The sequence below is a fragment of the Colossoma macropomum genome, unplaced genomic scaffold (assembly GCF_904425465.1).
Source record: "Colossoma macropomum unplaced genomic scaffold, Colossoma_macropomum, whole genome shotgun sequence".
NCBI classification, from domain to species: Eukaryota; Metazoa; Chordata; class Actinopteri; order Characiformes; family Serrasalmidae; genus Colossoma; species Colossoma macropomum.
In genome coordinates this window covers 1,857,721-1,878,855 of record NW_023495565.1, presented here as the reverse complement: position 1 = coordinate 1,878,855, position 21,135 = coordinate 1,857,721, and the positions used below count along the sequence as shown (strand labels likewise).

Here is a 21,135-nt window from a genome sequence, read left to right as displayed (position 1 = left end):
GTTAACATGCTAAATTAGTGGCATCAAGATTATTTTTTCAGTGCTGTTAATGCATTTTTCTAGTTTGACCATTTGAACCATCCGTAATAGTGCAGGCTCAAGCCCTGCTGTATGTTTTTGATTGTAGCCATAACATGCTAATACAGCTCTTAAATGGCTTTTATAGCAGTATACAGTTCTCGCATGAGACCTACGGATAAATTATCAAGCGGCAAATGAAAACAAAAGCAGTAGCATTAGCAAAGTACCCTCAAGCCTCTCTACTGTAACAAGAATCCACAAGCTGGATGAAAGAGAACAAGAGCAAAAGGGGTTTAATCGTGTAGGAGTTGGAACTGTTGACTATATTCAGTATAAGATGAAACTGTATATACAGTATAAGATGAAGATGAATTCTGATGAAACTTATTTTGTTTACCTATATAGCTATAAGAAAACGTTTTACATGGAAAATCTGTCTTTTTGGTCAAATGTGATCAATCGTAATTAACTACACAAAAATGGAAACAGCTGATATAATGATAAAAATTTAAAAAAAAGATTAATTATGCCAGATGGTAAGTTTTCTTTCTGTAAATGTGGTTTGTGTTATGTTAGGTAAGTGAGGCAAAAAAGAATCAAACAGTCCAGTCAAAACAAGCAATGATAGGTGTGTAAGACATTCTTTTAGCAGAGTCATGCTTCTTGATTACTGTGACTTTGTAGACTTTGTTAATGCAAACTTGAGTGTCATCTCATATTGTGATATATTTGGAAAATGTTGTGATTATTGGATTTTGTCACTATTGCCCAGCACTGCCACCGACTGTATTAAATTTCATGCTGTTGAACAGTGAACATTAAACTACACTCCCAAGCCTAGTACCTAGTATAGGGTAAGTGATGTTTCATAGTTTTGTGCAAATGCTCCAATAGTAAGATCTGTGAGCATCTGTAATTGTTCTTTTCAAAAGGATTTGCCTGGAGTGTTTGATAAAATCTAACTGTGCCCCAAAGATCCTAAATGGTCTCTCTTTTTTTTGTCTCATTTGATGTCCCTAATTTGAATAAGTCACGAAAGTTGAAAACTTTGAGTCGTAGCATAGTGATGTTAAGACCTTTTTAGTTTAAACACTCTCTTTCCCTTTCTTTTTACATGCACACACACACTCTTCTGCATCCTGCAGTTCCCTTGCTGTGGTGCTCATGCATTTCTATGGAATATTATGTGGGTCACTAATGCTTCTTTGTGCAGCACTTGCCTGTGCTAGCTTTAGAGGAGTAGCCTGGCTCTCTGAAGCAGGCGAAGCTTTGTCTCTAGTATTCATAACTTTAGATGGTCTAAAATTAAACAGACTCCTGTAATTTTAGTCAAATAGTTTTGATTTGAAAGTCTTACTTAATGTGAATATTGTAGCATCAGGGTTGGAGCAATTTGTTTTTTGTTTTTTTGCCTTCTATAAATTAGCTCTTATTTTTTCATCCTCATGTTAAAGGTTAGGTGTGGTTTTGTGTATGGTTTTGTTTTTTGTACATAATTGTCAGTTCAGCCTGTATCACTGTATTATAATGAATTTGAGCATTGTTTTTACCTCCATGTACAACTTGGGCACAGCGATGTCACTGATGTGTTGCGGGAGGGGGTGGTCTAATGAGGCTCCACTGTATTCACCATATTATGAAAGCCTACACACTTGTGCTGCCTTGTCGAAACGTCCTACCGTAGGGCATAAATATAGATAGCTCACTACATAAAACAATAGATAGGACATTTTGATAGGCGTAATCCCACGAGACTGAGCTTCCTATTCACCATCTTCTTTTTTTTTTAATTTTTTGTAATGGATTTTTACCCAATTATCTCCCCAATTTAGTCGTTTCCAATTCCACCCGCTAGTTAGGACTCCCCCAATCACACGATACTATCAAAGCTAGGAGGGCGAAGGCTAACACAGGCTTCCTCCGAGACCTGTGAAGCCAGCCACCGCTTCTTTTCGAACTGCTGCTCACGCAACATCATTGGACAGCTGAACGCGCTCGGAGGAAAGCGCCAACCGCCAGATCTGCTTCATCAGCTAACAGACGCCTGCGCTGACTAGCATCACGTTAAGCGATGGGAGGGGAGAAGGAGGGGCCGTCCTACCCACCCCGAGAGAGCGAGGCCAATTGTGCTCTCTTGGACTCCTGGTTATGGATGGCTGCAGCATCACCAGGGATCAAACTCGTGATCTCCTGATGATGGGGCCACCGCTTAGATGGTTGCGCTGCTCGGGAGCCCCTTCCACCATCTTCTTGTTAGAATTTTCCCATTCCACCTTAAATGGTGCAGCAGTGATGGCTGACGCACATCGGACGTGACACGCAACATCCAAAAATTCCAAGCACTGTTAAGTTTCTTAGAGACCACAGAAAGCAACAACTGGCTTGAAATGTACACAGAGAAAGGCAGCCAGTCTTTCAGGTAAACAGACATATGATCAAGTTATCTCAGCTAACGTTACTGTCGAGCCTTGTTCAGTTTATTTCTTTCAGCTCAAAAACAGACAGTCTTTGGTAGAGGTAGTCACGGATGCCAAGTGTGATGAGTGATGCTGAAAACTTGTTCATTCAGTTTATACAGCCCCAATTCCAAAAAAGTTTGGATGCTGTGTAAAATGTAAATAAATGTAAATAAAGACAATGAGTTGGAAATCTCATAGACCCATATTTTATTCACAATAGAACATAGAACACATATCAGATGTTGAAAGTGAGACATTTTACCCTTTCATGAAAAATATTAACTCATATTTAGAACTTTATGGCAGCAACACATCTCAAAAAAGTTGTCTACCATTGTGTAGCATCCCCTCTTCTTTTAACAATGGTCTGTAAACGTCTGGGAAGTAAGGAGACCAATTACTGGAGTTTTGGGAAAGGAATGTTGTCCCATTCTTGTCTGATGTAGAATTCTAGCTGCTTAACAGTCCTGGGTTTTCTTCGCTGGATTTTTCATTTCGTGATGCGCCAAATGTTTTCTATTGTTGAAAGGTCTGGACTGCAGGCAGGTCAGTTCAGCACCTGGACTCTTCTTCTGCAAAGCCGAGCTGTTGTCCCTTGTGTACAGGGTTTTCAGGGATATTATGTACTTTAGATGGTGGGGTATCCAAAGACTTCACAATTTTATGTTGAGGAACATTTTTTTTAATTGTTCTCTGCCTCTCTAAAATGCTTTTTTTTATACCCAGTCATGTGGGTTAGTTGCAAATTGCTCCTCCAGCTGTTTTTTAGTAGTACCACTTATTTTTCCAGCCTTTTGTTGCCCCGTCCCAGCTTTTTTGAGATGCATTGCTGCCATCAAGTTTTAAATGAGTTAAAATGGTCTAAATGTTTTTCATGAAATGGTAAAATGTCTGACTTTCAACATCTGATGTGTGTTCTGTGTTCTATTGTGAATAAAATATGGGTCTATGAGATTTGTAAATCAATACATTCTGTTTTTATTTACATTTATTTACATTTTACACAGTGTCCCAACTTTTTTGGAATTAGGGCTGTACAAGTAGAGTGTAAAAATGAACCTGAACCTGGCGTTTTTGGGCTCTTCCTGCTGGCACTCTATAGCAGCACTCTCTTACATGATGTGGCGTGTCTGGTGTGTGAGAATGTAACTGGATAGCTACCACACCATTTAAGGGGGAATGGGGAAAATTCAAACAAGAAGCTGGCAAAGAAGAAGCTGACTTCAGCTTTGTCTGAATCTTTTTACCAGAAAATGTTACCAGCATTAATAGAATAAGTAGGATATTTTGAGAGCCTAACTGTACAAGAGACTTAAAGTAAGGCTGAATTAATGTTAAAATACTAGCCCATTTCACCATGAACTGCACTACAGTTCCCAGCATGCACTGCAATGTAATGTGCGCTCCCACCCCCTTCCCAACAATGATCTATGTGACAGCGCCACAGATTCCAGGTGTCTAGTTTAAGCAAATGGGCAGTTTTAAAAACGCTGCTGTACATCTGGGGACATTTAAAGAGGTTTAACAGTTTTCTGCAGCTAATGTAGTCTATCGTTTTAGACTTATTTGGTTTTATTTAAAATTATTTTTGAATAGTTTAAGTATTCAGTGCCAATTTTTTGCCGTTGTAGTTTTGGCATATTGTGACTAAACAGTGGCCAATTTGGGTCATGGCAAAATGTTAAGTAAAAGTAAAATAAAACACAACTGGCCCACAGACTTGTTGAGATTTTTAAATACGGTCATTTTAGTGGTTGCGTCTGACACATCTGGTCTAGAGCCAGCCCTGTGTTTTGTGGTTACATTCAAAGCAAGCTAAAATGTTTTTGCTGATGATTTAAATTCATTCATGTACACATTTCTGGTCTCTTTACTACTCTTTATCTGCCTCTTTCTCAAACTGCCTACAAAAATATTACCATGTTTTGTACATTAGATCAAGCAAAATAAAAAAGAACAAAAAATGAACAAAATAGACTACAAATCCTACAATGAACCATCTATTATTAAAAAAGATTTAAGGTAATGAACAGCTTAATTTATAGCCATTTATCAGTCTGTCAGTGTGCTGCAGTGGTGATTTCACATTACAATGTAGGACATGACTGTCACACCAGTGGGCATTGGTAGATAAATGGTCAATTTTTAATGTAGTTGTATGCCTGAAAATAGCAGTATTTTAATAAATGTATTGAATTAAAATTTGCCTTCCATTCAGACAGTGTACTCTTATAAAGTCTTCTGTATTTCCTGGATTAAAAAGGGATTAAAAAATTTGGCAGACAAAACATAATAAATAATTACGAACATGAAGTTCTACAACCTATAGGTTCATGAAGTGGACATTTTCATTATATGCATGGAACTAATTTGATAGGTTTGAGCTATCTGATAGCAAGAAAGTCAGTGGGGAAGATGACAATGGAATGTTTACACTTGCCTTTTTCAAGAAGTGGCAACGTTAAATACTACCTGGTAATTATACTGTACTTCACTAAAGGTCGATGTAAAATCATGAGTTGTTATTTGGTCGAACTTTCGTAAATAAGATATAAATAGCTGGGTGATTTGACAACTCTGGTAGAGGAACACTGGCCCCTCACTGGGCCATCTGTGAGCAAGGCTGATGAACAGTGCCAGGCCATTTTTACTCAGGCCCTCTTGGACTGACAGCAAAATTTGTCTTACCCATCAGTGTAATATATGTTGGCACTGAACATACATGATTGTGTTCAGATAAGGCTGTCATGATTATACAAAAATCCATGCACAAGAGTACATGTCATACATACATCAAAACAGTTTTCAGGTAAATATGATGTTTTTTTCCTACAGTTCTGTACAAAGGTTAGCCATTTTGCTGATTGAGGCATACAGAAGTGAAAAACTATATTTACAAAGGTAAATAAAGGAGATTATACTTGTGGAAGTGATGATGGTAGTGCAAATGGCAGTTATAGCGCAAGTTTACTGCTATAGTGATTGTTGTGTGAACAAGTCATTACAGCCTTTAGGGCCTAATTTCTGGACATCTAGCTGTGAGTTTAAAAAACAGTCAGATTCTCCTTTGAAAGTCCTTTCTGGATTAGGGCTGGGCTAGGGGTGTAACGATTTACAAAATTCCTAACTGAATTTGATACGATATGGTGGTGTCTTGATTCAGTACATTTTTTCGCAAAAGCAAAAATGAGCACCTAATATGCAACATGATCTGTCTTGACCAGTGTTTCCTCTGGTGTTGGTATGGAGACCACCATGATGACAGGTTGCTTGTGTGTTAGCAGTGTTTACTGATTGGATAGAGTTAAAAGGATTAATTTGTTCTCATCACATATGACAGCAAATGAGACCCTTGGGAGAGACCTTTTGAGGAGTCGAAGGGATGTATTGACGATGCAGTTTTACATTTGGATACAATGTTTTGAAGTTTAATTTTTCAGTTTTACTGCACTGTGTTGAAACTTGCACCCTAAAGTGCAAACATCTTCAAATGCACCTCAAACTAGTTACAGACTTGGAGATTACGTGTGTAAAAAGGTAATATAAAGTTTCATTTCCTGAAGGAGGCAGTAAAACTATGTTTCCTTGTTAAAATATAGAATGTTACATTAGCTGACACATGGGCAGTGGTTGTACTTTTGGCGATAAACATGGTTTTCCTTTGTCACCTGAAGACAGTTTGTCCATTTGCTCTTTTTTAAGCTGTGCATAAACATTTGAAACAATATAGAAAACTTATGTCACATCATGTCCAGTAATTTTTGTGTGGAAAATAGTTTTCAGTTATTTCACATTTTTGTGTTGTGCCATAAACATGTATGCAGTACTTTAGGATAGAGGTCTGCATGGGACCTTTTAAGCCCGTCCTGCTCGTGCAAGTTTTTATGCTGCTCCTGCCCACTCCCTGAGAAGATTTTAGTCACGGCTGAAAATGACGGGCTGTAGAACAGGGGTTCTCAACCTTTTTCACCCCAAGGCCCACCTGTTTATAACTATAAAGCATAGTGGCCCACAGAAAAACTAAAATCAACATTTTAAGAGTTTTCTTTTTTTTTCTTAATTGCTCACACTGGAAACCTGTGAATTGGGGCCTGGAAAATATCAGTCCCTTTCACTTCAATCACAGAAACCAAAATTTGCAGTTATGTTGGAAAAAAAAATATGTTTGCATAGATGTCAAAAAAGGGGGAAAAAGAAAAAGGTAGATGTAGATGTAGATGTGGATTGTGAGTGTGATTTGGAGCTGCAGTCCATCGCGATTCCACTGAAAATACTCTTGTGTCTTTCCTACAGGAGTAACTGGTTGGTCTGGAGAGTCTCATTAGTTTTGAGGGTTTTAGCGCCTCATTTGAAATAAACCTCACTCCACTCACGCTTTTGGATCAGCGTCGCTACAATCAGCAATAATAATAAACCTTAATTGATTATCTGCTCCTTTGTCATTAGTTTATCAAGTTGAGTTTAACTACTCAGGTTGCTGATGCTCAGTTAGAAATCAAACACAGATCTTCGCTATTATTTTATGGCTCGTCTGTCGTTTTTATCAGGTGCAGCTGGAGCTGCAGGAACGACGTTAGAGCAAGAAGTCAGACGTTAAAACAGTCAGATTATACTGACGGTACAGTGCTGATGTGCTGCTAGAAGAAGAGGAAAGCCAGCTCTTTTGTTGAATTCCCTTGTCCATCATAAAATGCATCCCACCAGCAGTGAACAGGGTTCGGTTCGAAGCGTACCGAGACCCGCGGGTTTCAGCTGTTTCAGACCCGAATATAGGTTGCGTGTTCACACACGTCATAACGGATCGAACAAAAGAAAAAAAAGTTTGATAGGTCCGCACCGAACAAGGTATGAGAAACGCCCTGAGGAACCTCTGCATCTCTGGCTAACGGCGCTGCGCGTCCATGGCTGCATTGTCTCAACCTGATGATAAGCCTGCGACTGGGGTTACACAGCCCTTTACGGCCCACAGGTTGAGAAACCCTGCTGTAGAATACAAGAAACTAGTTCTTATGTTGTTCACATGATTGGTTGCTTCTATTTAAAACTAGTTTAGAACTTTTGTTTACAATATGTTTAATTTCTGGTATTTTGCTAAGTCATAAGCCATGTATCAGAGTAGCATGTTTCTTTTTTTTCAACTATTGGAATGGGTGGTTTGTATCTGAATGATGTGATTTGTATGTTGAGTGTATCAGCTGGTGTGTCTTTGCACTTCTCAGTCTGATTTAACAGCTAAACAGAGCAGTGAGCACAGGCCAGCCCAGCAAAAGCTCACTCACTTTTCTTTAAGAGATACCAGGGCTGCATGACATGGATAAAATACTGGCATTTTATAATAATATATAATTATTATATTGCTACATACACTGATCAGGCATAACATTATGACCACCTCCTTATTTCTACGCTCATTGTCCATTTTATCAGCTTCACTTACTATATAGGTGCGCTTTGTAGTTCTACAATTACAGACTGTAGTCTATCTATTTCTCTGCATACTTTGTTAGCCCCCTTTTACCCTGTTCTTCAGTGGTCAGGACCCCCATGGACCCTCACAGAGCAGGTACTATTTGGGTGGTGGATCATTCTCAGCACTGCAGTAACACTGATGTCGTGGTGGTGTGTTAGTGTGTGTTGCGCTGGTACGAGTGGATGAGACACACAGTCTGTAATTGTAGAACTACAAAGTGCACCTATATAGGAAGTGGAGCAGATAGAATGGACAATGAGCATAGAAACAAGGAGGTGGTCATAATGTTATGCATGATCTGTGTACTGTGATTCGGTGCTGTCGGAACAAAACCTTGAATCTCCATTTTTGTCATTTTTCAGTTTTTGACATAATTCGAAAGTGCCTTTTGCTCTTAATATTTTGTGTAAATTTCATAATAAATGGGCCAAAAGAAATGGCCCAAAAATACTTAGAAAAAAAAGTCTGGTTCCACTGACTTACATTAAAGTAAAGTATGTTTTTTCTGTCTCCTATAAAATTACCATTTTGAAGTTTTTCTTCCGACAACAGTAAATTACTATATGCCTTGCAATATATTAAAACACATTGCTAAAGCAATAATGTGACATGGGAGGAACAGTACTTTTTAGCAGAATTTGCTGCATCATGCCAAAACATTGTCAAAGCCCTTTCAGATAAAAGAGCAGGGGAAAGACATGGGTCAATTATGTCATTGATCCTGCATTAAACAGAGAGAGCTCATGAAAGCAAGACCCACAAAAGTCACAGTGTGCTGTGTATTAAGTGCAAAAGTGGAGGACGTGTTCCAGCGCAGCACAACGTGAGGAACATTTATAGTGACGTTAAGTAGTGTAGTAAAATCAATGCCATAGTAAGGTAATAATTTAGTAATGAAATGGTAAGACTCCAGACTAACACTGCTCAGTCTTCCTAGGGAAGATAAAAAATGGTTATGCTAATATGACGCGAAATCTATTATGGGACGCTTTCAGGATGATGTATACAGTGATAAAATTCCAAGTGTGCCAGTCGTTCATATTAGGCATAAACATAGCAATGTGTAATGCTTACACCATTAGCGAATGATGTACAACATGTTATAGAATCAAGAAAATAAGAAAACTTAAAAATAGCCACTAATAAATACAAAAGAAATGTACTTATTATTTTATTAAGTGGCTTAAAAGCTTTCTTTTTTTAACTCTATATTTTCTTGTAATCAACAATATTTTTGGTTTAGCAATCAACTGAGAAATGCATTTAACGGTAATGTAACCAAAAGTAGTTTAATATTTGGGACGAAGAATTTTTCACATTCAGGTTTCATTTGGGCATTTCATTTGGTATTTAGAGTCTCATTAAAAAGGACAAAAAAGGACATTAAAAGGCTGATCTGCATTTTAGATCTGCATTTTGTATCTTAAATATAGTTAGTGTTATCAAAGCTTTTAATTGCCTGTTTCAGTTATTAAAACTGTACTGGTCTGGCTGCACCATTTGACTTACTGGTTGTGCCACCTGACTTTTCAGACTCATTTCAAATTCAGCAAGCATCAAACCTTTGTCCTTGAACTTGTTTATACTTATTTACTTACTTTTACTTAACTTACTTTTTTCAAATAAATAAAAAATGATTGTAACAATTGCACATTTTCATAGTTTTTCTGAGGTCATGCTGCCTGACATGGTAAACTGAACCATTTTAACCAAAGCTACTCACCTTGGCATTGCACCATGAAGGTCACTTGGGATCTTATTTATGATGCAATGCCCTTGCCCCTCTTTCATTAAAGCGTGCCAAAATAAAAGTCCTTGTTTTTTGTTTTTTTTTTTTTGTTGTGAAGCCTGACATTTGAGCAAGAAAGAACTTGTGGGCAGAAGTTTTTCAGTGAGTTGAGTGCTTTTAAAGTTGCCTTATTTTGCAACGTGCATTTGATTTAAAAAAAAAATTAAATATTTCAAATATAGTCATGCTAAACTATTTTATTTCAAATTTTACATATCACCTTTTTTATTTACTCAACATATATGGATGGTTGCACCACCTGATGTTTTTAGACTTTCGGAAGCAAAAAGAAACTAAAATGAATTTTATGTGGGTGCATTGAAAATTGTTTTACATAAGAGGTATTTTTGAATAATATGATATACATTGTGTCATGTATTTTATTACATTCTTTTTTGGGGAAAATAATAGACTTTGACCCACAATGTGCATGTCATGTCAATGACCCAGATATAGATGGGTTTCTGTTTGCCCCCTTTCTGCTCACCACTCATTAATTCATGCTTTAGGAGAGCAGATGTCAGAGACTTAATGAGACTTACTTAATGTCACTAACTTGCATTATGATCCAAGAAAAACTTATCAAGCGCATGTTAAATGTTTAAAAATGACGGTTGGTTGCTCTCCCTCAGCAGTAGTGTTGACTTTGGTGAAATTACCTAGCCAAAGTTAACTGACTTGCTTTCCAAAGATTTGAAAGATGCAATACATGATTGAGTGAAGCATTCCTCAAATTAACCAATGTACGAGTCCCGCCTTTTGATCTGAAAACTATATATGAGTGATGTGTATGTCTATCTGGGATGGAAAAACGGTAATGCTAATATTGTTAGTGTATATTATAGTGCATTTCCATCCACCTGTCAAAATTAAGTTTGGTCCTTGCATTTTAGTAATGAATGGCTGGTCAGTAAAATACAGTGTTCAGGATCAGGTCTAGCTTATAGGGCTTTTTGTCAAGAAGACCAACATATTCAGTTTTTCTAGCATTAATGTTGAATATGCAAGACTGCCAGTTAATAGTTTTAATTGTGTTATGTGCACATGGGTATTTGGTAGCTTTTGATTGGTCGAACTCATACAGACAGTCCACTGACTTGTTGTCCTAAAATTGAATATAGCCTTAAAAGAACCACTGTGCAAAAACCAACCAGGTTACTTTGCAGTGAATCTCAGAACTGCGTTTCTTCCACCCCAAACCCTCTTTTTATAAATAGTTCTTTTCACATACATTTCGATAATGTTTGGCTCTAAGTCTGACTTGTAGATGGCTTTTTGTCATCATTAAACATGCGCATGCAAATAATAGGCAGTCTCTGATTGCTGTTTTAATGCAATAATAATATTGTTAGTCAATACTGTCATCATTACAATAATATAGAAAATGGACAAACGTGCTGATGATTTCTAACTTTAGGATATCTGCTAATACTGTATTGTAGCTATGCAGTGTACATTTGTTCATTTCTATAGATAACAGTACGTCATGCAGTGTCAGAATTAGGGGTGCAACGATTAATTGACTTATTTGACTAAAATCGATTAGTTGGCAACGGAATGCCAAATTTGTTTTTGCAAAAGTTGCAATGGAATGTTTACACAAAATTGTTCAAATTGAACTGTTCATAGAGATCAAGTTTGCCACAAACGTTTACCACTGCTTGACGAATTTGAACGGAACTCACGTTTATGGCTGGAGATGGAGTGTTGCCCATACATAAACATACATAGATGCTGTGTTGGGTTCAGCCAGCCACGTCAACGACACCGCCATTTTGGGCCATCAACATCGCTGCTGGCCTGTATTCAGTAGCATTACAGAGCGGCATTTTAAGAAAGGTATTGTTATTAATTAAAGGTAATTATACTATTTCAAGAATATTGCACTCAGAAAGTGGGATAGTGTTATATAACAGAGGAACGCAGCGCATCCACACTCATGTTTGTGTGATGTATATTGTTTGTGTGATTGTTAATGTGTAGATAATGGCCGTGTGGTTGGCAAAGCTCAGAGAACCTATTGGTGTGATTAAGGGAATACTGACTTAGTTTTGTTGCATTTTATTGCTGCTACTTTGCATATTCTTGATTTTAAAGTTTGACAGGAATAATCTATTGTTTTAATTTGTCTTTTGTATTAGCAGGATAGTTCATTAAAACAGTGAATTTTTAAATAAGGTATTCATCTGTATTGTCTTCATTGTAAGTTAGCAAATGCATAAAACAACCTCAAGCTAAATTTAAATGTTGATGGCTACATTAGAGGTATTTGGTAATTAAGCAGTTCGTAATACGAATAATCAGTTATTTGTTGTGTCAATAGATTATTCGACTATCAAAATAGTCATTTGTTGCAGCCCTAATCAGAAACCACATGAGTCTATGCCAAACTGTTCCTTTAAGCACTGTCACTCTCAACTGAATATAAAGATTGAAAGATTTGTTGTAATGTTTGCCTCCTTAAACTGGATATGAGGTTTGAAAACTCTTAAAAGAAGCTGCAGCATCAAGCTGAGAGGGTACACATGGAGTCATTGGGCATATGGTGAACAACCAGTCTACAAACAGCCAGCCCACAGTCTTTCTGCTTCTTTATCTTTAGAGATAGAGAATGAATTCCAACAGCATTTTCCACTCCCACACAGCTATGACTCTTCCAGTAAAAGTCGTGCTATCCAGATTGTGCTCATCATATGATTTATTTGAATATATATATATTTTTTTGCTACTTTGATGTCTCCAGCTCTGGAGTGACTCGTGAAACTAGCGGCTAGTGTGGCTGCATTCTGGAACACTGATGGTGCTGCTTTGCTGACCGTCTTCTCTGAAATCAAGTGTTTTATTTTTCCCCTTCTTTTATGTCATAGCTGTCATGACGGGGGTGGGAGCAGAAGATGACATCCCACTTGGTGAGAGGAAAACTGTCACAGACTTCTGCTATCTCCTAGATAAGTCCAAGCAGCTTTTCAACGGCTTGAGGTCAGTTTCGTCTTTACGTCGGTGACTTAAGGTGTAGCTCAGTTTTCTATTCAAATTTCTTCTGGCCAAATGAGGCTTTAACTGCTGCAACTAATTATTATTTCTTTAATTGATTAATCTGTGAGAACTTTAATCAGGCCTGAGTGACCAAATGTGGCTTGACAAAATTCTGTCTAAACCCAACCTGACCAAAAGCATTGAATTGAGAGAACCAGATTGAGCCCAAAAAAATTAAAACCAAATTTAAAAAGTATGCAAATAAAAAAAAATATGCAATTAATTGGCAAATGGACCAATTGTACCTTCTGCACTTTCCTCTTATATCATTCAAAGTTCTGTATATGCAACAAGTGATTTTTTTCTTTGATGGTGCAACAAAACCGTAGAGGCTATATTGGCCAATAGGTCAATGCATCCTGTAGTGTATTGTATGTAATCTGTTAGAATCACTTTATTTATCAAATGAGTATTACATGACATTAAAATAATGGTTTAACAAAAGGTCAACTTTCCTTAATCTTTTTCTCTCCATTTTTTTTTTTTTGCTGTATTATTCCTTTAAAGAGTGTTTTGTTTTTAAGTAAATGATCCATCAATGAGACAACTTTTTTCCATAATTAATGTCAGCAAACAGTCCCTAAACTTAACTGAGGATCACTTAGCCTCACTTTTTCTGTCTCTCTCACTCTTTATCTCTCTCTCGCTCTGGTGTTAAATCTCTTGTAAGAAATCTCATGTAGTTTCTCTTTTCATGTTTAGAGAATAGCTCTTTTAGTCATAGAAAATGAACACTAATTACGGGTCCAAGCACTGTAGCACTGCATGGAACCCTATTGCTTTTGCTAGGATTGAAATTGTTTGGATTTTTCTTCTTTTTTTCCTGGAAAAGATGTTTACGTTATACCGTAAGTTATACAGACACCAAACTTGGAGGGTACGTGTAGTTTGTGTGCATCTAGCCAGGCAGTTAGAGACCCCAATTGCTCTGATGGTGGTGCTGTAGAGCAACATTTTACGTTTTGGTCAATATCTCCTAAACCATGAGACATACAGTCAAAGTTCTTTTTTCCTCTGAATCTTTGGATAATTCCACAAAAGCACCTCACTGGGTCTGTGTTTAACTCTGCCCCAAAATTTGCAAAATATAAAAAAAACAACTTTTTAAACAAGTCTGAGACTTTTCATGATATCCTCACAATAAAGGTGTTAATGTTTGTGAATAATATGGCCTCCATGTGCAGATTAAGGCCTTCAGGGTGGAGCTTACTTCAAAAGAGTGGCTACAGATTGAGATCACTGACCAATTCTCTTGAAACTTAATAGTCTTATCCCCACATGATTTTGAGGAAGCTCTCCATGGTTGACACCATTTATTCAATGAGGGTGCTATAATATTCAGAAAACCTTTTCAGCAACTGCTTGTACAGTTGAGCTAAAACTTTGCATGCTGCATCTATTAGCCTCTTTTTAAATGAGGTCAATATGGCCACCATTGTCCTATAAGCTTTCAACAGGCATTTGGAGGGCATGGCATTGGCCAGTCATTGTGAAAATTGAATGTTGTGTCCACGTAAGCACTCTCTAATAACATATTTAAATTTGACCATAATTGGCCAACAGGTGGTGCTATTCATTCAATGTAGTAATGTTAAATTTGTCTTGGTTAAAAATAAATCACTTCAAATCATTCTTTACACTGAGACTAATTTTCAAATACAGATCTACAAGTTTGAAAAATTTGCTTTTCAAACTAGTCTGTAGATTTTTAGCAAATCGTCTCAAACCAGCCTGTCATTGGACTGAAATATGGAGACTATCCAATAATAACCAATGACTACTGTTAGAGGCCTATTAGAGTAACAACAAGAAATAGATCAATAAAAATCAGTCCTTGTTACCAGTGAAAACCAGTGACTATTTTTAGGAGCAAATTACAGTGGGAAGAAAAAACAAAAAACATGAATGTCAGTGACTACTGTTAGAAGCCTGCAGTGATGATCTGTTAGTATGAAAATAAGAAAAGCTCAGAGTACTTTGAGACGGGGAAGCAATGTCTATGATTAAATAGTTTGTGAGGCAGTTGAAGCAGTGTCTGTTATTAAATAGTTTAAATCTGTGCTGCAGCAGTATCATCAGGAGAGTCAGTGGAATGCAGGTGAGGCACAACATTCCTTGATGGTTAAACTAGTTCAGAAGGCAGATGAGCAAGGGCACCCAATCAAGGCAGATGAAGCAACAGCTTCAGACCGCACAGGATGGTTGGTTGTTCAGCTCGGCAAAGAGGCACGCAGTTTTAATAGGAGTGACTGAGAACAGTACAAGACAGTGCATTTTTTAGTTTGGCAGTGTTACAAAGATGAAGGAAAGCTCTTCTAGTAATATTGTTTATATGTATATTGAAGGACAGATGAGGATTGATCGTGACATCAAGATTTTTACAGATCTACCGGGTGCAACTGAGAAGTTATTAAGATTAAGTGTTAATTTAGAGAGTTTGTTTCTAGCAGCTTTTGGACCAAAAAGAAGAACCTCTGTTTTGTCAGAGTAGAGTGGGAGGAAGTTACTTGACGTCCAATGTCTTGTGACTTTTATGCAGTCCTCAGTCTTATTAAGATGGAATTTATCATCTAGTTTGGCTGATACAACTGTATGTCATCAGCGTTGCAGTGGAAATTTATGCCAAGTTTATTGATGACTGTACCCAGTGGTAGCATGTATAATGTAAATAATAGAGATCCTAAAACAAAGCCTTGTGGAACATCAACACACACTTTTGTAAGAACAGATGATTTGCTGTTTACATCCACAAACTGATAGCAATCACTCAGGTAAGATATGAACCAAGAAAGAGCTATTCCTGTTACTCCTACAAGGTTTTCTAGTCTATCTAGTAAGATAGAATGGTCTGTCATATCAAATGCTGCTCTAAGATCAAGCACAACCGGCAAAGATATGTGTCTTTGGTCAGAGAATAACAAGAGATTGTTTACAATTTTCACTAGTGCTGTCTCTGTACTGTAATGAGCTGTAAATCCAGATGGAAATTTTTCATGTATGTGATTCCTATGCAGGTGGGAAATTAGTTGTTGTGCCACAGCTTTTTCTACAATCTTTGATATAAACGGAAGTTTTGTGATAGGTCTATAAATTGATAGCTCGCAGGGATAAAGATTACACTACTTAATTCGAGGTTAAATTACTGCTGGATTAAGCATTTTTGGTGTATAGCCAAAGCTACGAGAGAAGTTTGTTATTAATAGAAGAGGCTTGGTTATTACTGGCAACATTGCTTTAAGCGAACTTAGATCTAATAAGCAAGTAGAATATTTTGAGGAGGAAATAATTGTAACTAGCTCAGTTTGTTGAAGTAAGGTAAAGGATTCCAACTGCAGTAGTTACAGTATGCTCAAGATCTGGATTAGCTTTGTAGGACAGCAGGTTTATAGCAGGTTAACTGTGTATCTTGAATTTTTTGCCTGATTGTTTAAATTTTATTATTGAAAAAAAAATATTTTTAATTATTTTCAGGGTGTGCTAAATAATAATCTAGAATTATTATTATTTTCAAACAAAAATGAGAGATAGGTTGACTGTGCTGTAGTAAGTGCCCTTCTTTAGTCTTTAAGTTTGTCTTTCCAGGCAGAGTGGAACACTTCTAGCTTAATCAGGCACCATTTACACTCACAGGTACACACTTAAAGTTTGAGTTACAGTACGCTTAACACTATAGCGTGGCGATGGACAAATATTACGATTAAAACAAATTATTAGATTAGGTAATAATCTGAGACTCCTGTGCTCTAGGGGAAAATGGCTAAATGATCTATGTTTACACCAAAGGTCAAAATTAAATCAGTTGTGCTTGCAATAATGAGTGGGCCCCTTTATATTTTGAGTGAAACCAACAGAGTCTAAGAGAGATACAAATGCCTTACTTGGTGGATCCTGTGGTTTGTCAAGGTGGATATTAAAATCTCTGACAATTATTACTTTATTTGAGTGCGTTATTAAACTTGATCAAAAGTTTACAAATTCCTGTAGGAACTCAGAATAGGGCCCTGGTATTCATAGATAGTAATTAGTGAAAATTAATTCTTCTTTGTGACCTGATCATTTGTATTAAGAAAGAAAATTTGTAGCCTGCTTTCTAAATAGTTCCTAAAGGGATAATGGACAGATCTTGGCTTGTCACTTGTGGCTATATGTGAGGGTGTTTTCCTCTGTATCATTCCCTCACAGATGAGTTCTTCCTTGTCATATCTGTTCTTTTTATAGCACTTCTTCACATCTTTGCTGCAGGCTGTTTCTTTCTTTTTTTCTCTGTTGCTGACTTGCTCTATCCCTCCCCATCCCTGTTTACTGACCCATTCTTTATTTTATGAAATATGTGTGCGGTTAATGTCACTTGCTAAGATTTTCAAGCAATAGTTCTGAAGCTTGACTTTGAATATGTTTATTTTGCTGTACAGTTGTAGATTAATAGTTGTCCAAGCACCACAGGTGCTGGAACCCTATTGTTTGTGTTTGGTTTCTTCTTCTTTCAGTTATTATTCATCTCCAGTCAAATGGTATGGGGAACAGAAATTGTAACATGTAGAAACACCAAATTTAGAGGAAAGTACAGTATACCGCTTGCTACTCAGGCAAGTGAAAAGTGGCCCACTTTGCCCCAAATCTCTTGAAACTCTCCATATTCTCTCTTTAAGACAACAAATGCATCCCCTTAAAAATAAAAACAAATGCAAATCAACAAGATATGAGTAGAACAATTCAAAAACAGAAACAACTGGAAATGTTCTTGGTGGTTCCGAAAGTAAGGTCTTCATGCAGACCTTAAACAAGTCAACACCTCTTTTTTTTTGTCCTTTTAGGAGGGCCCTCCATTACTTGCCTTTAATGGCATCACCTATCAATCCCGACTAAATTACTTTGTATTATCCGACTAGGATAGTTTCCTCCTCTCTGCCTCATAAGCTTAGTATATTACAAGAAATAACAGAAACTCTCATTATAACCACTATTCCAACTGATACAAACTCCACTCAATTGTTCAATTCAAAAGCAGACCTTTTTTTTTCCTCTTCTTTTTCCCTCAAGTTTAATGTGGGTACCTGACTTAAAAGGTCATCTACTCTTGGCCATCCTAATGATTGAAGACACTTAATTTTTCTCTGAAGCCCGTCGCCCCTTTGTCACGGTTGCCGTATCTGATCCAGAAGCTTGTCAGGCTGAGAGACCACTGTTACAGGTAGACCCCGGTCCGCCATGTCTCATGTTGCCTCCTCCACTGACTCATAGGTTACTGTCCCTTCGTCATAAAAAACTTTTAGCTTTGCTGGATACAGAGTCCGGAACTTTATGTGTTTGTCTTTTAATACTTGTCGTGCTTCGGTGTATTCCCTTCGTTTGATGAGGATTCCAGACGCATAATCGTGATCCAAGCTTATTTTGCTGTTATTAAACACTGGTTGTTGGGTCGTTTATTTGCCCTTAAACCTAGTTGCCATACCTCCCCCATCTTCCATGTAGTAATTCTGACCACTTCTTTGTAGCAAATTCGAAGTTCTGGGGCGTTTCTTACACTTTTAGTCGAGAGACTCTTTCTTAGGCTGCCATTAGGCTGGTGATGTCGCTTACAACCCTATTTTCAAAAAAGTTGGAATATTGAGTAAAATGTAAACAAAAACAGAATGCAGTGATGTGCAAATAATTTAAAACATGTGTTTACTTGAAAATAGTACAAATACAACATGTTAAGTCAAGTCAAATTTTATTTATATAGTGCTTTTTACAACAGGTGTTGTCACAAAGCAGCTTTACAGAAAAATCCAGGTCCAAGCCCCCATGAGCAAGCCAGTGGCAACAGTGGCAAGGAAACCTTGAGAGGAACCAAGACTCAAAAGGGGAACCCATGCTCTTTTGGTCGACACCGGAAGGCAAAGAGTATATCAAATCTTGAAACTGAGAAACTGTATTTTTTTGAAAAACATATGGCCATTTTGAATTTAATGCCAGCAACATGTGTCAAAAATGTGTGGACGGGGCAGCAAAGTTTTTAGCACTATAAAGTATAAGGCTAAAAAAACACCTGGTGGAATATCTCAAAACTAATAAGCTTAATTGCCAACAAATTGATAATATGATTGGTACAATAAGAGCGTCCCAGAGAGGCTGTGTCTTTTAGAAATAAGGAATGGGTGAGGTTCACTTTGTGAAAGACTGCACAACCAAATGGTGCAACAGTTCAAGAATAACATTTCTCATTGTTAAATACCAACAAACCTGGGGACTTTATCATCTATAATACATAATATCTTTAAAAGATTCAGAGAATCCAGAGAAATTTCTTTGTACGAGGGACAAGGCCGAAAACCAATATTAGATGGCCGTAATCTTCGTACTGCATTAAATGCAAGCACAATTTTGTATTGAAGATCACTGCATTGCCTCAGGAACACTTCTGAAAACTGTATGGTTACCAAAAATGTAGGTTAAAAGCTCTAACATGCAAAGAAGAAACTATGTATAAACACGATCCAGAAACACTGCCATCTTCTCAGGGCTCATTTAAGATGGACTGAGGCAAAGTGGAAAAGTGTCCTGTGGTCCAACGAATCAAAATTTGATATTCTTTTAGGAAATCGTGGATGATGCATGCTCCAGGCTAAAGAGGAGTTGTACCCTCTGGCTTGTTTGAGCGCACATTTCAAAAGCCAGCATCTGTAATGGTATGCAGGGTGCATTAGTGACTTGCACATCTGTGAAGGCACCATTAATGCAGAACGATATTTACAGGTTTTGGAGCAACATATGCTGCCATCCATACAACATGTTTTTCAGGGAAGGCCTTGCTTTTTTTCAGGAAGACAATGCCAACACAATTATGCTCGTATTACAGCTGCATGGCTCTGTAGTAAAAGAGACCAGGTGCTAAACTGGCCTGCTAGTAGTCCAGACCTGTTACCCGTTGAAAACATTTGCCACATTATGAAATGAAAAATACAACAAAGGAGACATGGAACTGTTGAGCAGCTGAAATCCTATATCAAGCAAGAATGGCAAAACTTTTCACTTTTAAAACTACAGCAATTGATCTCCTCAGTTCCCAAGAGCTTACAGAGTGTGGTTAGGGTTAGCGTCTGTGAATGTGCATGCAGAAGCTTGAGCTGCAGTGGGAACAAAATGGACAAGCTTACAGCACTGACTAAAGACCATAAATTGTAGCTGAAACTCCAACCTCTGTGGTCACGATGGAAAGTTTTCACATCATGCGCAAATAGAAAAACAAAAGAGAGCAGTAAGAGGAGAGAGGAGCTTGCTCTTTATATAAACAGTAAATGGTACAACCCAATACACATAACCGTTAAAGCACAGGTTTGCAACTCGATGCAGTGCAACTCGATCTCCTGAATGTTGGACTGTGAACCCCTTTCAGTTTCCTACCAGAAATACATAGGTGTGTGATGATGCTCTGATGTACATGCTCCATGGAGCTAACTCTTGGCCTCTTCGACTAAGAAACAAGTTCAGCACTATGCAGGTTGATGTTGCCACAGTTTCGTGAGTAACAGGCCAGAACTGTGTATCTGTAGTGAGCGGCACTAGAGCACCACAGGGAACTCTCTGGTCTCTTTTCCTCTTCACCCTTCATGACACCTGCAGAGGTTTTCTGATGATTTTTTTTTTTATTCTAAGATGTATTCACAATGAAGATAATGGAGAGCACAGGAGGCTGGTGGACCACTTTGTCTTGTTGGGAAAACCTGCAGCTTGAAGTCAGGAAGACCGAGGAACTGGCAGTAGATTTCCAAAGTGTTAGAGGGCCTGTGAAACCTCGTATCTCCAAAATTATAACTTTACAGGAGAAGGAAAAAACCTACTTTACTTTTAATGTAAGTCAATGGATCCAGACTTTTTTCCCAAGTCATTCTGGGCCGCTTCTTTTGGTCCATTCATCATGAAATTTACACACAATATAAAGGGCAACAGGCATGTGTAACCTATGTACAACAGACTTTGTACAACAGACTTTTTACACGTTAATTTTTATCGCCTGTATGTTAGTATTCTTTCACATTTCACATACAATACCTCAGAACACTCACCACTGAATGTGTAGTTTGATGAATGTGTAGAATAAGAATGAATGAATGGGTTTGTACTGTGTCAATGTAAGTATGTGTAGTAGATGTAATTAGGTGTATTTGTGTTATAATGTACCATGTTATTCAGCTACTGTTGCACTCAAATTTATGTCTATATCTGTTTACATTTATATGCAAAAGTTTGCATAGATGATTATGCTATGTGACAAAGCAGGTGAAGGCTGTAAAAGGATCAAAGCACCTTCAGTTAAACTTTGTGGTTTGGGGTCGTGTGGCAGCCACTGACACAAGAAACCTTGACCGGGCAGATAA

The 21,135-nt window shown here is 37.6% G+C and overlaps 1 protein-coding gene across 4 annotated transcripts in view; it reads left to right on the top strand.

Annotated features, from left to right (window-relative positions):
• scai (suppressor of cancer cell invasion) overlaps positions 1-21,135 on the top strand; it is a 54,138-nt gene that overhangs the window by 11,589 nt on the left and 21,414 nt on the right. For all 4 annotated transcript variants that reach the window (XM_036563009.1, XM_036563010.1, XM_036563007.1 and 1 more), the window contains one exon: positions 12,607-12,718. In XM_036563009.1, the coding sequence (XP_036418902.1) occupies positions 12,612-12,718 (107 nt within the window). In that variant the 5' untranslated portion in view covers positions 12,607-12,611. The remainder of the gene's footprint in view (positions 1-12,606; positions 12,719-21,135) is intronic.